The sequence below is a fragment of the Planococcus citri genome, chromosome 1, assembly GCF_950023065.1.
Source record: "Planococcus citri chromosome 1, ihPlaCitr1.1, whole genome shotgun sequence".
NCBI lineage: Eukaryota > Metazoa > Arthropoda > Insecta > Hemiptera > Pseudococcidae > Planococcus > Planococcus citri.
In genome coordinates this window covers 72,835,228-72,853,013 of record NC_088677.1, presented here as the reverse complement: position 1 = coordinate 72,853,013, position 17,786 = coordinate 72,835,228, and the positions used below count along the sequence as shown (strand labels likewise).

General features: G+C 35.1%; 2 protein-coding genes across 2 annotated transcripts; both read right to left on the bottom strand.

Annotated features, from left to right (window-relative positions):
- Positions 1-1,444: 1,444 nt before the first annotated feature.
- LOC135831141 (transient receptor potential cation channel protein painless-like) lies at positions 1,445-10,210 on the bottom strand. Its single transcript, XM_065343419.1, has 4 exons — positions 10,102-10,210; positions 8,856-9,509; positions 8,606-8,716; positions 1,445-5,222 (listed from the first exon to the last, which is right to left on the bottom strand). The coding sequence occupies exons 2-4, from the start codon at positions 9,489-9,491 to the stop codon at positions 1,761-1,763; spliced, it is 4,209 nt and encodes a 1,402-aa protein (XP_065199491.1). The 5' UTR covers positions 9,492-9,509; positions 10,102-10,210; the 3' UTR covers positions 1,445-1,760.
- A 585-nt stretch (positions 10,211-10,795) lies between these two features.
- LOC135831204 (transient receptor potential cation channel protein painless-like) lies at positions 10,796-17,075 on the bottom strand. The gene is made up of 2 exons (XM_065343518.1): positions 17,005-17,075; positions 10,796-16,195 (listed from the first exon to the last, which is right to left on the bottom strand). Exon 2 carries the CDS (start codon positions 16,049-16,051, stop codon positions 13,058-13,060), a length of 2,994 nt encoding a protein of 997 aa, XP_065199590.1. The 5' UTR covers positions 16,052-16,195; positions 17,005-17,075; the 3' UTR covers positions 10,796-13,057.
- Positions 17,076-17,786: the final 711 nt, after the last annotated feature.

The window sequence follows — 17,786 nt, the reverse complement described above, 5'->3', positions numbered from 1 at the left end:
GTAATTGAATAAAATGACTTAGCATAATTATACCAAATAATCTTAACTAGGTTAATATGTATTATTCTGTGTCGACATGGAAAACTGTCTGCAGCATAATCTGCCCAGATTATGCGGATGGTGTAGAACTATCTCAGGAATAAACCTGGCTTGTAATTACTAAGCGACTGGAATTAATTATAAAAGTGCGGTGCAATTACAACTACTTTATAATTAATAGGATTGTGACGGAAACTGGGTAAGATTTAGGATACTTCTCTTACCTCAACACTGTACACATTCCCTCCTCATTGGGGTGCTACTAATACTAAGCACGTTGGAGGGTATTGGTTAAAAGTACACGTTCAATTAGGTCAAACCCCTAAGATCCGGATCGAATAGGGGTTCTTCCAAAAAACCACAAATTAATCTGCATAATGTAATTCGTGTTAATAAAACAAATTCACCATGCGATGGGTAACATTATAAAATAGGGAGAGTGGAACTGGGCCACTCCGGCCTTGTGTAGTTTAACTCCATGACATTAGAACAGGCAAGCTTGAGGTACCTGAACCAAAGTGATGGCAAGAGGTTCACAATCAGAGCTTGGAACCTCGGATGAACGGAGAATGTATTATACATGTAACCTTCAGTCCCCACTATGGAATAAGTTCAATAATCTTTGCTGCGAGAACTTTACAATATAAACTACCTGAAGCAGTTGGGCCATATCTCACCCTTACAATAGAAATCAAAAAAAATAATAATAACTGCTGTTTTCTCATTTCTTTTTATCTGCGGTTTTTTCAATGTGATTTGTAGTGATTTGAAATTTTAATCAAAAAAATGATTAAAAGATGAAATTGAAAATAAATGTGAATAGAAAGTTCAAAAAAATTGAAACTATACTTGCATCATACTCATCAGTTATTAAACGATTAAGGCTCGATCTTAAATGATATTTTAATGATACCTTATAAGTATGTACCTAATAAAGCATTGTTTCTTGAAAAAATTGTTAAATTTTGAATTCAAATGTTACCAGTTTTTCAATTTTCCAACTTTCAAAATTTCAAACTCAGAGAAATAGGTATACTTTTAAAAATTTTCAAATTTTCAACTGTAATTTTAACCATTAACCAAAATTTTAACCTCAAATGGAAAAATTACCACCAAAAACTGTAACCTCAACCTTGACCATTAACCAAAAAAAATGACCACCAATAACCATAACCATAACCTTAACTGGAAATCTATTTTTTTCGATTAACAAGCCTGAAAAATTGCCAGAAAAAGTGTTAAAAATAGGTTAATACTTAGAAGAATTACGAAAAAAAGTATTAAAAACGATGTCAATTAGAAAAAACGTTTGAAATTTTAGAAAAATTAGGCAAAAACAGTGTTAAAAAAGTGTTGGAAACATTTTAAAATTACCTACATAATAACATGAAAAAATCCATTAAAATCAGTTTGAAATGATAATATTATCTGATGCTCCAATCACAATAACAGATTGAATTTCTATGTAATTGGACAGGTATAAAAGATCAGGACTGAACAATTTTAATAACATTAGGCGATTGATAACAATAACTATGATAGATAATAACAAGAGGTTTTTTTGTAATTGAGTATTTAATAATAAGTATGTACCAAAATGAATGAAATGAAACAATGCATATTAATAGTCAATTGCTTGAGAAAGTTTGTAGGTACTTACATTTATTTAATTGGCGAAAATGTCAAGTGTAAAATTTTAAATTTGATAAAATCATCATCATCTAAAAATAAGACTTGGTTGGTTTTTCTCCAGTTAACGGCTTGGGTACTTTTCCAGCCAACTTTTCCACTTCACTTTGCAGTGGAATAAGTGGTTGATTTTCTGAGCTTTTAGGTTGACTTGATGAGTCTTCCTTTTGTGGAATGTTTGCCTCAGATTTTGATGGAATTACTTCCTTGCCCAATAATTCTTTCCATGGAATTATTTGTTTATCTGATTCTTTTTGTGGAATCACCTGTTTGTCTAATTCTTCATGTGGAGTTCCTTGTTGATCTGATTCTTTCTGCAGACTGTCTGATTCATTGGATGGAATCACCTCGTTTTCTGATTCTTTCTGTTGAATCACCTGTTCTTTTGATATCAATTCAGGTTTTTCCAACACAAAGTCAATTTCTTTTTCGCATTTAGTCTCTAGCTCATCCAATTTCTGCACAACTTGTTTCAAATTCCATTCAAGTTTCTGTTCAATTTCTACTTCTTCTTTGTCCAATTTATGCTCAATTCGTTTTAAAAGTGGTTTAATATCACTTCCAAGCTTAACCACTTTCTGTTCCAATTTTTGCTCAATTTGAACCAAGTTCTGCTCTATTTCAGTCGCTTGTTTTGTGTACGGTTTTGTTATCAACTCTGCATAATTGAAGTGCATTTGTTTGTTTTGTTTTTGTAAAATTTCCTTGGCTTGTTCGACAATATCTGAATCAATTATCCATGAGGAATGTCTCAAGATAGGATATGATTGACTTTTATGAGAGTCATCATTAGAGTTACCAGCCACAGCTAGTAGTATGGAATTTTTGTCATTTGGCAAAATACATATTTTACTATCAGGTAATGTGTTTGGAAACAGATGAGTCCTGTTGCGAAAGAGTTTGATGTATTTTTTGGTGGGTTTCTGGATGTTTTGTGGTTGTTGTTGATCTCTACAACTGCAGCAAAAACAGCAACTAGAATAGTATGCAAATCGTTTAGCTAAACATATGATTGGATTTGGGTCTAATGTTGATAAGGTACTTTCAATGTACCAGATGACCCTCATGCGGGAGACAATGACTAACAGTTCAGCATTCTGTTTGATATTGCTAATATCAGTTACTGCTAAACCATTCAAAAGGTTATAAAGCACAATTGTGATGAGAAAAAAGCATATAGCAAACAGGAAGTAATTGATGTTGAACAGGTTGTCACCTAAAAAGACTGATTTTGTCTCATAATCAATTGAAGTTATCATCAAGAATAAATTAAAGGACATTTTTCCAATATTGCTGATGGTTGTGATGTTTGTCTGGTTTGTTGAGAGGTTCATACCTGATTTAGCATTGTTTGGTTTCAAAATATGAAAACAGAATGCGAAAGCAATGATCAGAATTCCATAGTAACGTAGGAGTTTTAAAAAGTTAACCGTCACTGTTTTGAATATCTCGCTGCTAGTGGATAGTGCAGGATGTCGCCCAATTAGCAGTATCAGTTCCATCCAAGAGGTAATGATGATCACAGCTGCCAGCTGAGACTTCAATTTATTATCAAAGGGACATGACAGAAACAAAGCCGTAGTGATTAATAAACATATCTCTAGCCAGTTCTCAAATGAGGCCAGGTACTTTCTGGGTGAAGCATATAACTGGAATAATTCTCTAAGAATCAGTAATAATCCCATTGAAGCGATCAAGATTTGTATCACATCTTCTATAATTTTGCCAGGATCCTTTGAGTCTGGTGATGAGGATGGTGCTGGAGATGATGGTGATGGTGATGGTGGTGCTGTTGGTCCTGATGATGATGACAATGAGAAATTATGTGCCATATTCCAATAAAAAATGAAGCAATTTAAAGTGATCCAAAAAACAATATAGCAGATCAAATTGATATAGTAGAATAATCTATTTCTGTGCCATTTCAAATTCAAGAAACTAGTCAGAACTGGGTGTTTAAGGAGGTATCTGGATTGTGGCATCGCATTTAGCACCAGCAGAGGTTCTATTTCTGGTACTTGGAGTTGGTCATCAGGTGGTCTGAATATTTGAACATTTAGTTCAATTTGATGATCAGTTTGTTTACTGGATACCCCATTTGTCAAAACACAACTATCCAAGTACTCTTTGAGTAATTCATGATGAATTGACTTTAAAATTGTCTCACCTGTATGGTTCTTGTGGCATATGTAAGAACCAGCCTCCAGTAACAAAAGTATGGACCTTTTGTCATTCAGTTTGACTGCATAATACAGGGCTGTGTTTCCATCCCGATCAGTGCAGTTTAGGTTTAGTTCTCTGTGGGATGACTTGTTCAAAATGAATTCCAAACACTTGTAATGATCACACGCTTTGTCATTCAACTCATTGGTATCTTCCATGGCCAACTTACCTCGAAACAAAGAGTGCAATATGCTCCCTTCTTGATGAACTTCTTTGAGGGATACTCGAGAATCTTTCAACAAACTCGAGACTACCGTGTAATATCCTCTTCCAGCAGCTATCATGATTGGTGTTTGAATATTATTTGGGCAACAATAATTCGGATCTAACGTTTCCATTGCTAAGAGCCGATCAACCACATCAACAAATCCTCGATTGCAGGCATATTGCAAATAGGTATAAAATCCATCGTTGTCATCATTATACAATTCATATGACCTAGATCCAACTAAGTTGATAAAAGATTCTGTATCGCCCTTGTATAATAACGTGAACAACTCTTTGTTTCGATCATCCATTTCTCCAAATGACGCTACATTCATCTTGGTATACTTCTCTCGAATCAATTCGCCGCAAGAACGTCCTCGAAGATCTTTCCCAAAAACCAAATCAACCTCACGACGTTTCAGGATTTCCCTTATCACTTCTTTGTGATCTCGATTCAATGCAATGTTCAGAGCTGCATCATTTGTACTATTGCGTTGATTTATGTCCATTGCTGGATGCTGAAGTAGAAGTTTAACAGCTGGGATATTATTTCGCAAAGCTGCTACGTGTAAAGCAGTATTACCACGGTTGTCGGTCGTATTCACATCGCAAGTTGCATCGGTTTGTAGTATTTTCAAAGTGGTTTCATCAGAGTATTCAATCGCTGTGTGTAGTGGAGTTTTGCCATGATTTTTATGGTTTTGAAAGTTTATCCATGCTCCATTCATGATCAATTTTTTTGCGAATTCGGAATTTCCCTGTGTTCTGCAGATTAAATCGAGTAAAGTGCCGTTCTCGGGGTCGCTGTAGTAGTAATTTACGTCTGTGCTGTTTGAACATGTTCCGTTGGCCAATATATCGACGAATTTATTGAAGTTGTTTTGTTTGAAAGAAGATAGTAATTGCATTTGATCGGATGATGGATCGGATGGATCATCGTTGTGATTGTTTTGTTGATACGAGTATATCGAAGTGGAGCTTTGCTGCTGAGGTGATATTGATGCAGAACTGTGTCGACTTGATGGTGTTGGGCTCGATTCGCCGGTTGATGTTGATTTGGGCGGCTGCAAAAACAAATGAAAGATCTTTTTAAACAATTCTCAATAATACGTAGATAAATGTAGGTAGGTACCTAATGTGTGATTATTTTTTTGAAAAATCATTTCTGCTGATTCGAATTCAGCAAGAAAACTACTCGAGGTGCACTTCTTCGATTCAAAAAGGCTACAAAATTTCAGCTGTCCAACTTGATTTTTGGGGAATTATTGAAACCAAAAATCACGCTAAAAGCTCCAAAATGGCTCCAAATGGTGTAATTTGGGTCTGGGGATTGGTTTTAGAGAATGCATTGATTGGTGTAAATTTAAAACATTTTCCTATGAACAGGAGATTTTTGATTTTTTGAATTTTCTTCCCCATAAAATAAAGATAGACTTAATACCTATGCTGGTCAAAAAATTCCCCCGATCGTTCGCCTGGAAATTGATACAAATGTAAATAAATTCCTTAAACAGGTCGAGAAGAAGCCACAACTCGATTTTTAGCAGTCCAAAATAATTTTATAGCCTTCTTGAGAAATTTCAGAATTTAAAGAAATCAAAAATCGTGCTGGAGACTCCAGATTGACCTGAAATGGTGAAATTCAATTCGGGAAAGTCATTATTTTTAGGAGTAATTTTCTTTACTTTAGCTTACGTGATTTTTGTTAAATATATATTTTTTTTTCAATGAAAGACACGAATTGTTGAAAATAGTCAATTTTGTACTTTCTAAAATTTACCAAAAATTGAAAAATCAATCAAGGCAAGTGAATTATGGTGGGTTATAGGGATCCTCAGATCATGCTCTTTCAAAAAATTGCAATTTTGCTTAAATCGGAGCTGGACACCTGGATTTCTTTTGATCGAGAAAGTTAAAAATTCACTGGAGGCCTCAGAACCACTCGAACTGCCTCAAATCAATCCAAGATGTCAAAAATAGGGCACAAACCAAATATAGGCCCTTTACTTTACTACATTTGCAAAAAAAGGAATTTCAAGAAATTCTTGATTTTTTTCAAAAATAAAGAATAGCACTTAGAAATTCACCAAAAATTGAAGAATCGATTTAAGCCGCTGAAATTGTTTATTATGGGTTTCTAGGTCATGCTTTTTCAAAAAAAATTGCGAATTCATTTAAATTGGAAGCAGACACTTCAATTGAAGGGCCCAGTTCCAAGTCGGCCTAAGTCCATTTTTATCATTTTTGAGTTAGCAGCGCCATCTGGTGGTACAGGTCGGTTGACACCTTTACCACCTTGTCCCAACCCCTGGCGTTACTTTTTTCGCTCAGGAGCACTGTTTTGCCGGTTCTAAAAAAAAGCTGATTATTCCAAAGTGGCCTAAATCATACATTTTTTGCGAATATTTGTATACAAGTGCGGTTTTTCAGAAGTTTTTCAACGATTTTCGAGTGAAGGCGTTTTCACATGTATTATTTATCATGGTATGTTCAAATAGGTGCTTTGAATGAAATTGTTTCAGAAATGTATTAAATTAAGGGTGTGATTTAATACCACGACAAAAAAGGGCGTCAGCACGACAAGCATAGGCACTTTCACGCCAGAAAAATCATTTCCACGACTAAATTGGAAATTCACGACAATAAAGAGCTTACCCCGACATAAAAGGTACTCCAACGACAAAATAATGTATCAAACGACGAATTAAAAAATTCACGACATTTAATTACTTTCCACTGCTATATAAGGCAATGCACGACAAAATTTTTCTATCAAAAACAGGCATTTCACCGACAGAAATAAACGTTTCAAAATATTAAAATGATACCAAAAAAACGAAGTAGGTATGTAAAAAATTGTTCTTTATAGAAGTAATGTTTTGTGGACTTTGATGGATGACCCCCTTTGTTTTTTGACCTCAGGTACGAAGCGAAAAGTGGCTAAGGAGAGACAGTTTGCCCCCCTCCGGTTCCGCGAAAGTAGGAAAAACTTGGGAAATTGTGAGAAATTCAAAAAAGTTAGGAAAATATAAAAATTCCGACAATATTTTAGTTTCAGTTTTCAAAAATTCAAATTTTTTACAATCATGAATTTAATTATCGTTTATTTGCCGACAAAATCGCCGATCTATCCTCAAAATTCTCATTTTCCCCCTAAGATTTTGCCCTCGCTTCGCTTAGGTCAATTTGGTTCTCTTCTACTGAGTCACAATTTCACTCAAATTTTTTTGAAAGAAACCCTCAGTTGATTATTTGTTAAAATTTGTACAAAATATAAACGTAATTGAACTGATAATGTTCTGTCGTGTATGAAATTATTTTGTCGTGAATACTGCTTATCTCGTTATTAAATCGTAGTCGTTCATAAATACTTTATTGTCGGGCGTCATCTGGCGTGGAACTTCATAATTTTTCGTCGTTCATTCATCTTTTATGAACGAAAAAATGCTTGTCGTGATGACGCCCTTTTTCGTCGTGCAAAAAATATTTCCCCTTAAATTAATGATTCGTGAATTTTTTTTTGAAAAAACGCACTTTTTCAGCTCTTTTTCGAAAATTTTAACATCAGATAATTCCAAAGTGGCCTAAGTCCACTTTTTCTGACTCTTTGACGTGCTCTGGAGCTGAAAATACTCAAAATTTAAAAAATACCAATATGGTACTTTAAAGCAGAAAGATCAAGCTTCACAACCATATAATCACATCATTTATTATTGAAGCGGAAGGGCGAGAAAAACAGTTATTTGCGTTTTTCTCGAAACGGAAAAAATGGACTTAGGCCTACTTGGAACTGGGCCCTTCAATTTCTGATGTTCGTTGGAGAAAAATTTCGGTTTTGAAATTTGAAATTTCAGAAACAGATTTTAATGCATAAATGCCCGGGAGAACTCCCATAAACTGAATATACTGGTTTATATTAGGTACTTAATTTTACTTAGGCCCCTTTTATGGTAATTTTTATAGAATTGGAGAATCCGCTGGAGACTCCAGAATTTCTTGGACCCATCACAAATCGATTGAGAAGATTTTAATTGGGTATGAACCAATTTTAATCTTTCTGAGTCAATTCAATAAATTTCAGTAGGTATTTATTTTTTTTTTAAATCTTAAAACGAAAAATAGGCCTCTGTAAGTATTTTTTTTTAAAATCCCAGAAACCCAAAAATTAAATTCTACGTTTCATTTGGCCAAGTGGTTGACTTTATGAATGCATTTTGAATTTTTGTTCTTATTTGCTCAAAGTACTTTCCTTGTAAGTTAATATGAGGTACGAAGAGAGGGGAGAAGGAGTGATATTCCAGTAGATTTTAAAATTGGTAGAGACATGTTTCAGGAAGCATTAAAATATAACATTGAAAGTGCAAAGTTTAAATTTTTTTGGCGAATTCGAAATTTTAAAAGACTTTCTAAATTCTGAGTTACTTGTGATAATGATCGAATTAATAACCTCTGGTTCTTTTCTCGTTTCGTGTACAACTCTTGGTAAGCAGATCGTTTCTTCCTGATCCTTTTTATCAGATGATGAACTCAGAGAAAATGAAGGACGCTCTTGAATCGGCTATAACAAAAAAACCTCAGCATTAGGTAGAGTTTTGGAAAAAATATTCGTCAAAATATATTCACCATTATGAATAGGGTCAGAGGTAAACCTATTTCTTAAATGTAATTGTGTGATAAATTCACGTCTCAGAACTTACTTGTGAAGTCGATGCAACCAGTTGAAACCCATTTCTAGGAAAACAATCAAGAATCATTTTCAAACCTTTGAAAAATTCATCCGCTTTCTCGACAGGAACCCCCGAACTGCTACACCTATCCCATCCATCGACCAACGAATGTAATATCAACTTGTTATTAACCGGCTGAAACGAAACTTTCTCATTTTTCATTAAAGCAAGCAACATATCCACACGACCAGCAAATGCTGCTCTCATAACAGGTGTCATATTACTCTGATCGATCAGGTTAACATCGCACGTGATGTTTTTCATCAACACGTTCAAAGTATCGAGGTCTGAATTTTCCACAACCTCGTGTATCGGAGCCTTACCACTTATTCTATTGACATTGTTGATTTTGGCATCGTGCTGAATGAGTATTTTGACGAACTCGTGGTTATCTTTGGACCGACAAGCGATGTCCAACAGTGTACCATTGTGAGGCTCGCCATAAAAATGATTCACGTCGAAATTTTCATCTGCGTAGTCTAAAAGTAGAGTGAATTTTCCGATATCTTTTTCCTCCAAGAATGATAAGAGTTTTGTGGGTGTTTCGTCGATGGTTGCGGAATCGTTTGGGTTCAAATTGAGTAATGGAATGTCCTCCTCGGTCATTATGATGCTGGGGATTTTCTGTAAAACAAATGTAATAGTGATGAATAAATATACGTAGAAAGTATGTACCTATGTATGTTATGTACCTACCTAGCTAGCAAGCTACCTACATGAAAAAATGTTGGATGTTTATTCATTTCGTATGTTAAAATTCGGTGAAAAAGGGGAAATTATTTCAGAGCAGTCAACTTGAGTTCGAAAAATATGAGCTTAATTTGCTTCTGAGGTCTTTTTAACTCTTGAATTTCTTCTAAACCACTTCAATGAGCTGTAGGTAAGTCTATTTTTTCATGGTTAGGCACTTAGTCTTCTTAAAACTAATTCATGAAAATTGACCAAATAAATCAGAATTTATGTACCTATAATTTCATATTGTACTGGTTCTTTCCATAATACAGTGCTAATCAATGTCTCGAGCTTTTTTGAAAAAAATCTTCTGATACTTTTAATAGGTAGAAAACATAATTTTAAACGCGAATATTGAGAGAATCATGTCTTTGTGTCGAAAATTTAAAACATTTTGTCCGAAATATTGACTAAGTATTATAATAATATCGAGTAATATGCATTTAATGGGCATATGAAGGTATGATTATTGCACTTAACTTACCTGGTGTCCGATAAAGTAGTTTTAATCCTGCTCAATGTTACCGGATAAATACTGTGTTTTTTAAAGATAAAAACTACTATGTACAACAACTATTTGACGCAGACTTGTTTCAACGAATATTGAAATAAAAACAAATTATAATCGCGGAACAGTAAATTTTCAGTTTTTTTTCGACTCGTTAAAAAATTTAATCATTCAGTCGTTCAATCTCTGTGAATCATTTCCTTGTGCAGTATAGCTGTAGCGTCACGACTATGTAGATGATAAGCGATTCTGCTATATGATGATGGATACATTATGAAAAATTTGAAGTTAGAAAATAATAACCTTACTTTCCTCGACAATTTTTGATTTTGAAAAAAAAAAATGGTGGGTAGATGAAACTGACTCTTCATTTTTTTAGTACGATTGAAATTGTTACCTAACAAGGAAGATATTCCAACTAGCAGGGGAATGTTTGAAAGGCAACACACTATTTTTCCAAATTTGGTGTTTTCCGGCTCATACCCAACTGTATATTTTTCAAATTTTCAATTATGAAATTGCTAGAAAAATGATACAATACGTTTCCGAACTGGTAGAACCTGATTTTTAATAATTTGAGGGAATTTTGATTTTGTCTCCGCACTTTTACCACAACGAAAATCAAACCATTAAAATAGATTTATTTTGAATCTAAATAACCTATGTACATATTGAACTAACGCATTTACTCATAAATTGAGTGAGTGCTTCGTCTAAATTAGTGCATACTTATCATTTTATTAGTAATAAAGCTACAAAAAAAAAGTTCAGCAGACTCGGATTCAGCCCCTATTATACCTAGAAAATATAGCGATGGGCAAATTTTGATTTTAAGGGCCCAAAATTTGGAGAAAGGGGGTAGTCGGGGAGCCCACTTAAGGATAAATTGCACCCCCTCGTCGATCCTCCGGCACAACTTATTTCTTAAAGGGGGAGTCCTAAGGAACATTTCTAGCCCTTGTACTAAAAAAAAAGTGGCCCTACTTACAAAATATCGGCCATTTTGATTGACAGATCACCGAAATCGCAGATTTTGTGTTCCAATATAGGACTTGCACAAAATTTTTCAAACTGTGCAAAGGTAGATCAAAAGATCAAGCAAAAATTCATCACCTGTCAGAATATCAAGTGCCAAAGTGCGTTTTTCGAATATTGATGAATTTTTGAAAATCAAATTTAGTCCAAAAATGAGGGATAAAATCAAAATTCTACCAAATTGACCAAAAAAGCTGAAATTTGGGATGCACCCTATTTTCGACATGCCAAATCGATTGGAAACTGTTTCAAACCGGGCGACTTTTTGAAAATTCCTGGAGCCTCCAGTAGATTTTTGAAACTTTAAATTTCCTAAAAATTTCATCAAACGGAGATAGAAAGTCAAAATTCATTCTGCAAACTAATTTTAATACGCTACAAAGTCGTCTGCTGGTGGATTTCAAGTCGTTTTGGAGCCTCCAGCCACTATTTGAGAGGTCTTATGGTGTTTTTTGGAAAATTGAAATTTCCAAGAAGTAGCTGGAAGCTTCAAAACCATTTAAAACTATTTGAAACCACTATGTAGTCGACTTCATATCGTATTGAAATTAGTTTGCGAAGTAAATTTCAGCTTGCTAACTCCATTTGGTAAAATGTTGCGGGAATGTCAAGTTTCAAAAATCTACTGGAGGCTCAAGCAAATTTTCAAAAATGCGCTGGGGGCTCCAAAATGATTTGAACCCACCTGTAGTCGTCTTCAAAGATTGTTAAAATTGGAACGTAGAGTAAATTTCAGCTTTCCATCTGCATTTGATGAAATTGTGTGAAAATTTAAAGTTTCAAAAATCTGATGGAGGCTCCAGGAATTTTCAAAAAGTCGCCGGAGGCTCCAAAATGACTTGAAATCCCCCTGCAGTTGACTTCCTAGCGTATTGAAATTAGTTTGCAGAATGAATTTCAGCTTTCCAACTCCATTTTGGTGAAATGTTGGGGGAATTTCGAGTTTAAAAAATCTACTGGAGGCTCCAGAACTGCTCAAAACGGTTTGAAACAGTTTCCAATCGATTTGGCATGTCGAAAATAGGGTGTATCCCAAATTTGAGCTTTTTTGGTCAATTTGGTAAAATTTTGATTTTTCCCCTCATTTTTGGCCTAAATTTGATTTTCAAAAATTTACCAAAAATCAAAAAACGCACTTTGGCACTTGAAATTTTGACAGGTGATGAATTTTTGCTTGATCTTTCGATCTACTTTTGTACAGTTTGATAAATGTTGTGCAAGTCCTATGTTGGAACGCAAAATCTGCGATTTCGGCTGACCTGTGAATCAAAATGGCCGCCATTTTGTAAGTGGGGCCACTTTTTTTTGAGTACAAGGGCTAGAAATGTTCCTTAGGACTCTCCCTTTAAGAAAAAAGTTGTCCCGGAGGATCGACGGGGGGGGGGTGCAATTTATCCTTAGGTGGGCTCACCGACCAGGGGGTGCTAAAATCAATACCTATAATAAAATTTTGAGAAAATGTCTCATTTTGAATCGAATCCCAAAATTTGAAGAGAATTGAGGAGCTTCATGGAAAAGGGGCCTTGGTGATTTTTTTGAACTGATTTTTACAAGTTCAAATGGACTTGAATTTTTTTTCTATAAGCAAAAATTTTCCAATTCGTTTTTTTTTCATAGAAAATCACTTTAATATTACTGATAGTGGAATTATTAAAAAAAAATTAAATATAGATACCTATTCAGTATTGTGAAAATCAGAAAAACAAAAAAAAATTGACTAAGGCCATTTTTCCCTCATTTAGTCCCATACAGGGGAAGATATGCCCCAAAAACCACATTTTCAACATTTTCGAGCCAACTTCCCAAAATTTTTGAAAAAAGGGGAAAATTATCACCACAACAACTTTTAGCATAATACAATTATATTACAATGACCTACCTACATAATTATGATTCTTTACTCATATTTTGATTTCACAATCGATATCAAACTCTGTATGGATTTTTCGACATTTTCAACCGAATTTTCAACAGCCTGAAGTCTCAGTCCTAATTGCATCAATTCCTTTTCGTATTTCTCTTGATCAAAATCATCATCATCATCAGGATACATTCGTTTCTCCAAAATACTCTCCATATCCTGAACAATATCCGAATCAATAACCCAAGCAGTTTTCTCAAAATGAGAACGGTGCTCTTCATGCTGCAGCGATCCATCTTCTGATGTCACTATTGGTAACAGCACCACATTGTGTTGCTTGGGTGACACTGCAATTTTACAGCTTGGTCGAATATAATCAGCCAACTTTATACGTCTATAGAACATCTGCTTGTGTTGCTTGTCACTCACTATGCTGTATCTACTATACTCATGCACATGTGATGATAATTTTGACTTGTGAAGAAACCATCGTACCAGCTTATCTATTCCTTGGAGTAATCCACACGCGTCATTGTTGACCATACTTTCTGTACTAAAGGTGGACTTGATCCGAGATATTGTACCCAGCAGCTCCACTTCTTCTTCAACTTGGTTGATGCCTCCCAAAGCTATACCATTGATTATTGGCGCTAGAAAGATGACTGATAAGAAAATAAAGTTGTACAATTTCAACGAAGCATCATCTGTGATTGTTGGAGCATTAAAGCTTCCAGTCAGCATCAGAGAAGCGTTGTAGAAAAATGTGATTGGTTGATGGAGAGCATCCAAAGGGTCCGGAGTCGACACGATGGTTAAAATATGTAAACTGTAAGCACATCCGAATAAGATTATGGAATACCAAGCGATGAATTTCAAGCAACTTGCCAGTACAGTCCTTAGTAAGGTTAGATTACTGGAAAACATTGGTAGTCTTCCTACCAATGTCACCAGTTCTAGGCATGATAAGAATATAACCAAACTGGCGAGTATTTTTGCCATATTTAGGTGAGTGGCCATTGTTGCTTGGAAGGTGAGGAATATGGCGATGATCGAGACCATTGTCATTTCCAAATAGTTGATCAACGACGTTAAGTACAATTTGGGTGACAACAGGAATTGGTATAGCTCACGAAGTAGAAGCATCCAACTCAGAAGGTAAGCAAGGTATCGTAAGATATGAAGATGTTGAGGGAACTCTCGAGTATGATCCGTGATCTCATTTGGTTTTTCATCAACAACAGCGAAGAAATAATAATAAAAGTATACGTTCAAAATTACCCAGAAAACAGAGTAGAAGAACAGGTTAACGTAGGCGTAGATTTTAAAAGCTTGCCACTTCAAATCAAGGAAGCTCATGAGTAAAGGATGCTGCAGTAGTTTTCTAAGGTCTGGATCGTTGCTCATTTTAGCCAATGATTCCATTTCCGGATCTTTTGATGCCACTGGAGGCATCAGCAGTTTGTAATTGAGGATGATTTTGAAGTTTTCACGCAGAGGATGACTTTCAAACGAAATGCAAGAGTCCAGGTATTGTTTCAACATAGAAGGGCAAATCAACAGTAAAGGTTCCACCCCTGAGTGATTTTTTTGACCAATATATGCACCTTCGTCCAGAAGATCTTTCAGCACTTGGTAATCGTTCAGTAAGGCAGCCAGGTGCAATGCTGTGTCTCCATTTTCATCAGCATAGTTGATATCCACTTTGCCTTTGCGTACAACTTGTTCCAGAATATACCGCAAACATTGATAGTGATCACAATCATCTTTGGAAGCCTGTGGCTTGGTTTTGTCACAGCCGAGTGCATGAACCATTCCTGTCATTACTGCATGAAGCACAGTTCTGCATTCAATTGGGTCAAATGAAATTCCAGGATGGTCTAGCAACATGAGAGCGATTTCATGATAGCCTTGGTAGCATGCCATCATCAATGGGGTCTGTTTTTCCATCACAGAATACTTGTTTGGATTTACTCCTACATCAAGAAGTGCTCTTGCAACATCAAATAGACCATATTTGCAAGCGTATTGCAAATATGTGTTCTTACCATTGGTGATGGTTGAAGAAGGTCTGGATAATTGAATTTGTTTGATGAATGATTCTGTATCACGTTTGTGCAGCAGTGAAAATAAGCTTTCAGCTCCATCATATTTCAAAGGAATGTTTGATATTTTTGGTTTCAATTTCGGATACTCATCGGTGATGATTTGACGACAAGAAAGACCATCCAGGTTTTTCTGAGCATCAATGTCAATATCAGGATGATCAAGTAATATGTCAATTACTTGACCATTTTGTTCGTTTAAAGCCAAATGTAACGGTGTTTGGTTGAGTTGATTGATTACATTAACGTCGATCAATTGATTGGGTTTGATGGGTTTCTGATTTGTCGGATGTCTTGTTCCATCAGTGAAATCTATTGCCAGATGATCATCATTTGATACCAAAGAATCTTGACCAGTACCTCCATCATCATAAGAAGGATTCTGCAGCAAAATCTGTATGATGTCGACCTGGTTTTTGCTAACAGCATAGTGAAGAGCCGAATTACCCTCCTGATCCAAGATATTAACGTTACAGTTAACATGTTGTCTCAAGATTTGCACAGTTTCCTTGTCAGATGATAGTACAGCCTCATGCAATGGAGCTTTGCCAGTTTGTTTGTTAACAAGATCAATTTGAGCGCCACTATTGAGTAAAATGCGAACGAATTCTTGATTACCAGCTGATCTACAAGCGATATCTAATAATGTACCTGGTCTAGGAGTCCATGATGATGCTGGGTAGAAAAAGTTGATGTCATCTTTCTCATTTTTGAGGAGTTTGATAAATTCGTTCAGCTTTTTTCTATTCAAGAAGCTTAGTATTTGACGTGGTTTTTCTTTGATGAATGTTTTGGACTGCTGACGGTGCTTTTGGGTAAAGATTTGACGATATGGATGACTTTGGGAGCCCCTTCGCGAGTGTAGTTGAATGGATTTTCGTACAAGTGGGGTTCGAGTGGGTTGTACATTGGTGTCCTTGGAAATCATTTTTTTATGTGCTTGATTGTTGTATTGGAATTTTCTTGAGTTGCATCAATAGACGAATGTGACTGGAACAGTGGAAGTAGAGCTCCAGCGGATGAGTTTTAATATTTTGTGTTGACTATTGAAAGGATTCACTCATTAATTTTCCTGTAAAAAAATGACTAAATTATTTTGGATTCTTAAATTCTGTGCTTTTATTTTCTGCCAGTTTCATTGTTTCAAAGAAAATTTGTGGTAAAAATTTGGAGTAATGGACGAGGATTCTGATCAAATCTGATGATAAATTTTTGAGAATTAAAATTGTAAGTAGGTACCTACCTAATATCTACAGGGTGCCCAGAAATATTGTGAACTCTAAAGAAAGTTTTTTATTAAAAATATAGGTTGGCAACCTGAAGTAGATGCATATGATTGTTGAAATGTTATCACCTCAGTCTAACAACCAATCATGTGCTATCATTATTATCATTCAGTGTGATCAACTGAAACATTTAGCAGAAAACTTTTTTAGGGGTTCACGATATTTCTGGGCACCCTGTATCAAAAATAGAATTTGGTCAATTTTGGACCCGAATTCATTATTGATTGTGTGATGTGTATATTTTCAATTTACTCTGGACCTATCCCTGAACTTTTGAATAAGGTCATGAGCCCAAATAAAATTCAGAATTCGAATTTTTGCAATCCGCTGGACCTGTTTATTGAGCACAGTCGTTATTTTTTCTTTCTCGATTTTTTTTTTTTCTATTTTAGGTATATTTTTGGCTTTGTGATCCAATTGATTATTGGGGATTTTGAAGTTGTTCTGTGTCGGACAAATTCCTAATTCAATTCTAGAATTGACAGAAATTTATTTTTGGAAATTGCATTTGAATCGTTGGCTGGCCGGAGTTCATTAGTGTCTCGTTAAGAAAATTCATTAAAGAATTAATGTGGATGAATATTGAATATCTTACCTTTACAGCTCCAAGTACTGTTCATCAAACCATTCAAATTTGTCACAAACTCACGAAAACGAATGTTCTCGAATAAAATGTTGCAAAATCCGCTCTCAGTATCTTATCAAAGTCGTGATTTATGTTTTTATCGCCAATACAGTACCTATGTACATGGTAGAGCTGACGTGGAGACAACGGATACTAGTTATCTGTCCATAAATGGTTTCAAAAATTCCCAACTTTTAATACTTCGTCGTTATTTGTGGAAAAAATGTTTGTCATTTTATTTTTTACTCGTAGATATTATCGAGAGTTTTAGAGCAGTGTTTGCTAATTTTAGATAGGTAACCAACACTACATGCTTCAGATTTTGTAAAATATTTTGTCAAATTTAATTCAGACATGAAATTTTATAAAAATTTTCTTGGCGATTTATGTATGTAGTATACTACATAGGTATCATTGTACGATGAATACCTTCAAATCATGTGTAGTGTAGGTAATGTTTGAAAAATTAAAGAAATAAAAATAAAAGGGGAGGGAGGATTCATATTGTGTTTATTAGGTAATCTTCGAATCATTTTAAACTGCAGATAGCTACCTACATTCGGATGGATCGCGAAAAAATTGTAGGTCTTGAGATATCTCAGCTCCGGGATGGAGATGTAGGCCCTCAAGTGGGAGCGGCGGGGTCCGAAAAAATCGTGTGTTTTGCTCCTGTTGCTTGTCCAAATAAAAAGCATTTCAGATATTCCACATCGATCTACGCTATTTCTGTCAAAATCCAAGACCAGTTTTAG

What these genes read in the sequence shown, in the direction of transcription:
- LOC135831204 (XM_065343518.1), bottom strand. Translation starts at nt 16,051, where the DNA reads ATGATTTCCAAGGACACCAATGTACAACCCACTCGAACCCCACTTGTA.
- LOC135831141 (XM_065343419.1), bottom strand. Translation starts at nt 9,491, where the DNA reads ATGACCGAGGAGGACATTCCATTACTCAATTTGAACCCAAACGATTCC. An exon ending in TGGTTGCATCGACTTCACAA is followed by an intron (nt 8,717 to 8,855) that starts GTAAGTTCTGAG and finishes TTTTTGTTATAG; the next exon opens with CCGATTCAAGAGCGTCCTTC. An exon ending in AAACGAGAAAAGAACCAGAG is followed by an intron (nt 5,223 to 8,605) that starts GTTATTAATTCG and finishes TTGTTTTTGCAG; the next exon opens with CCGCCCAAATCAACATCAAC.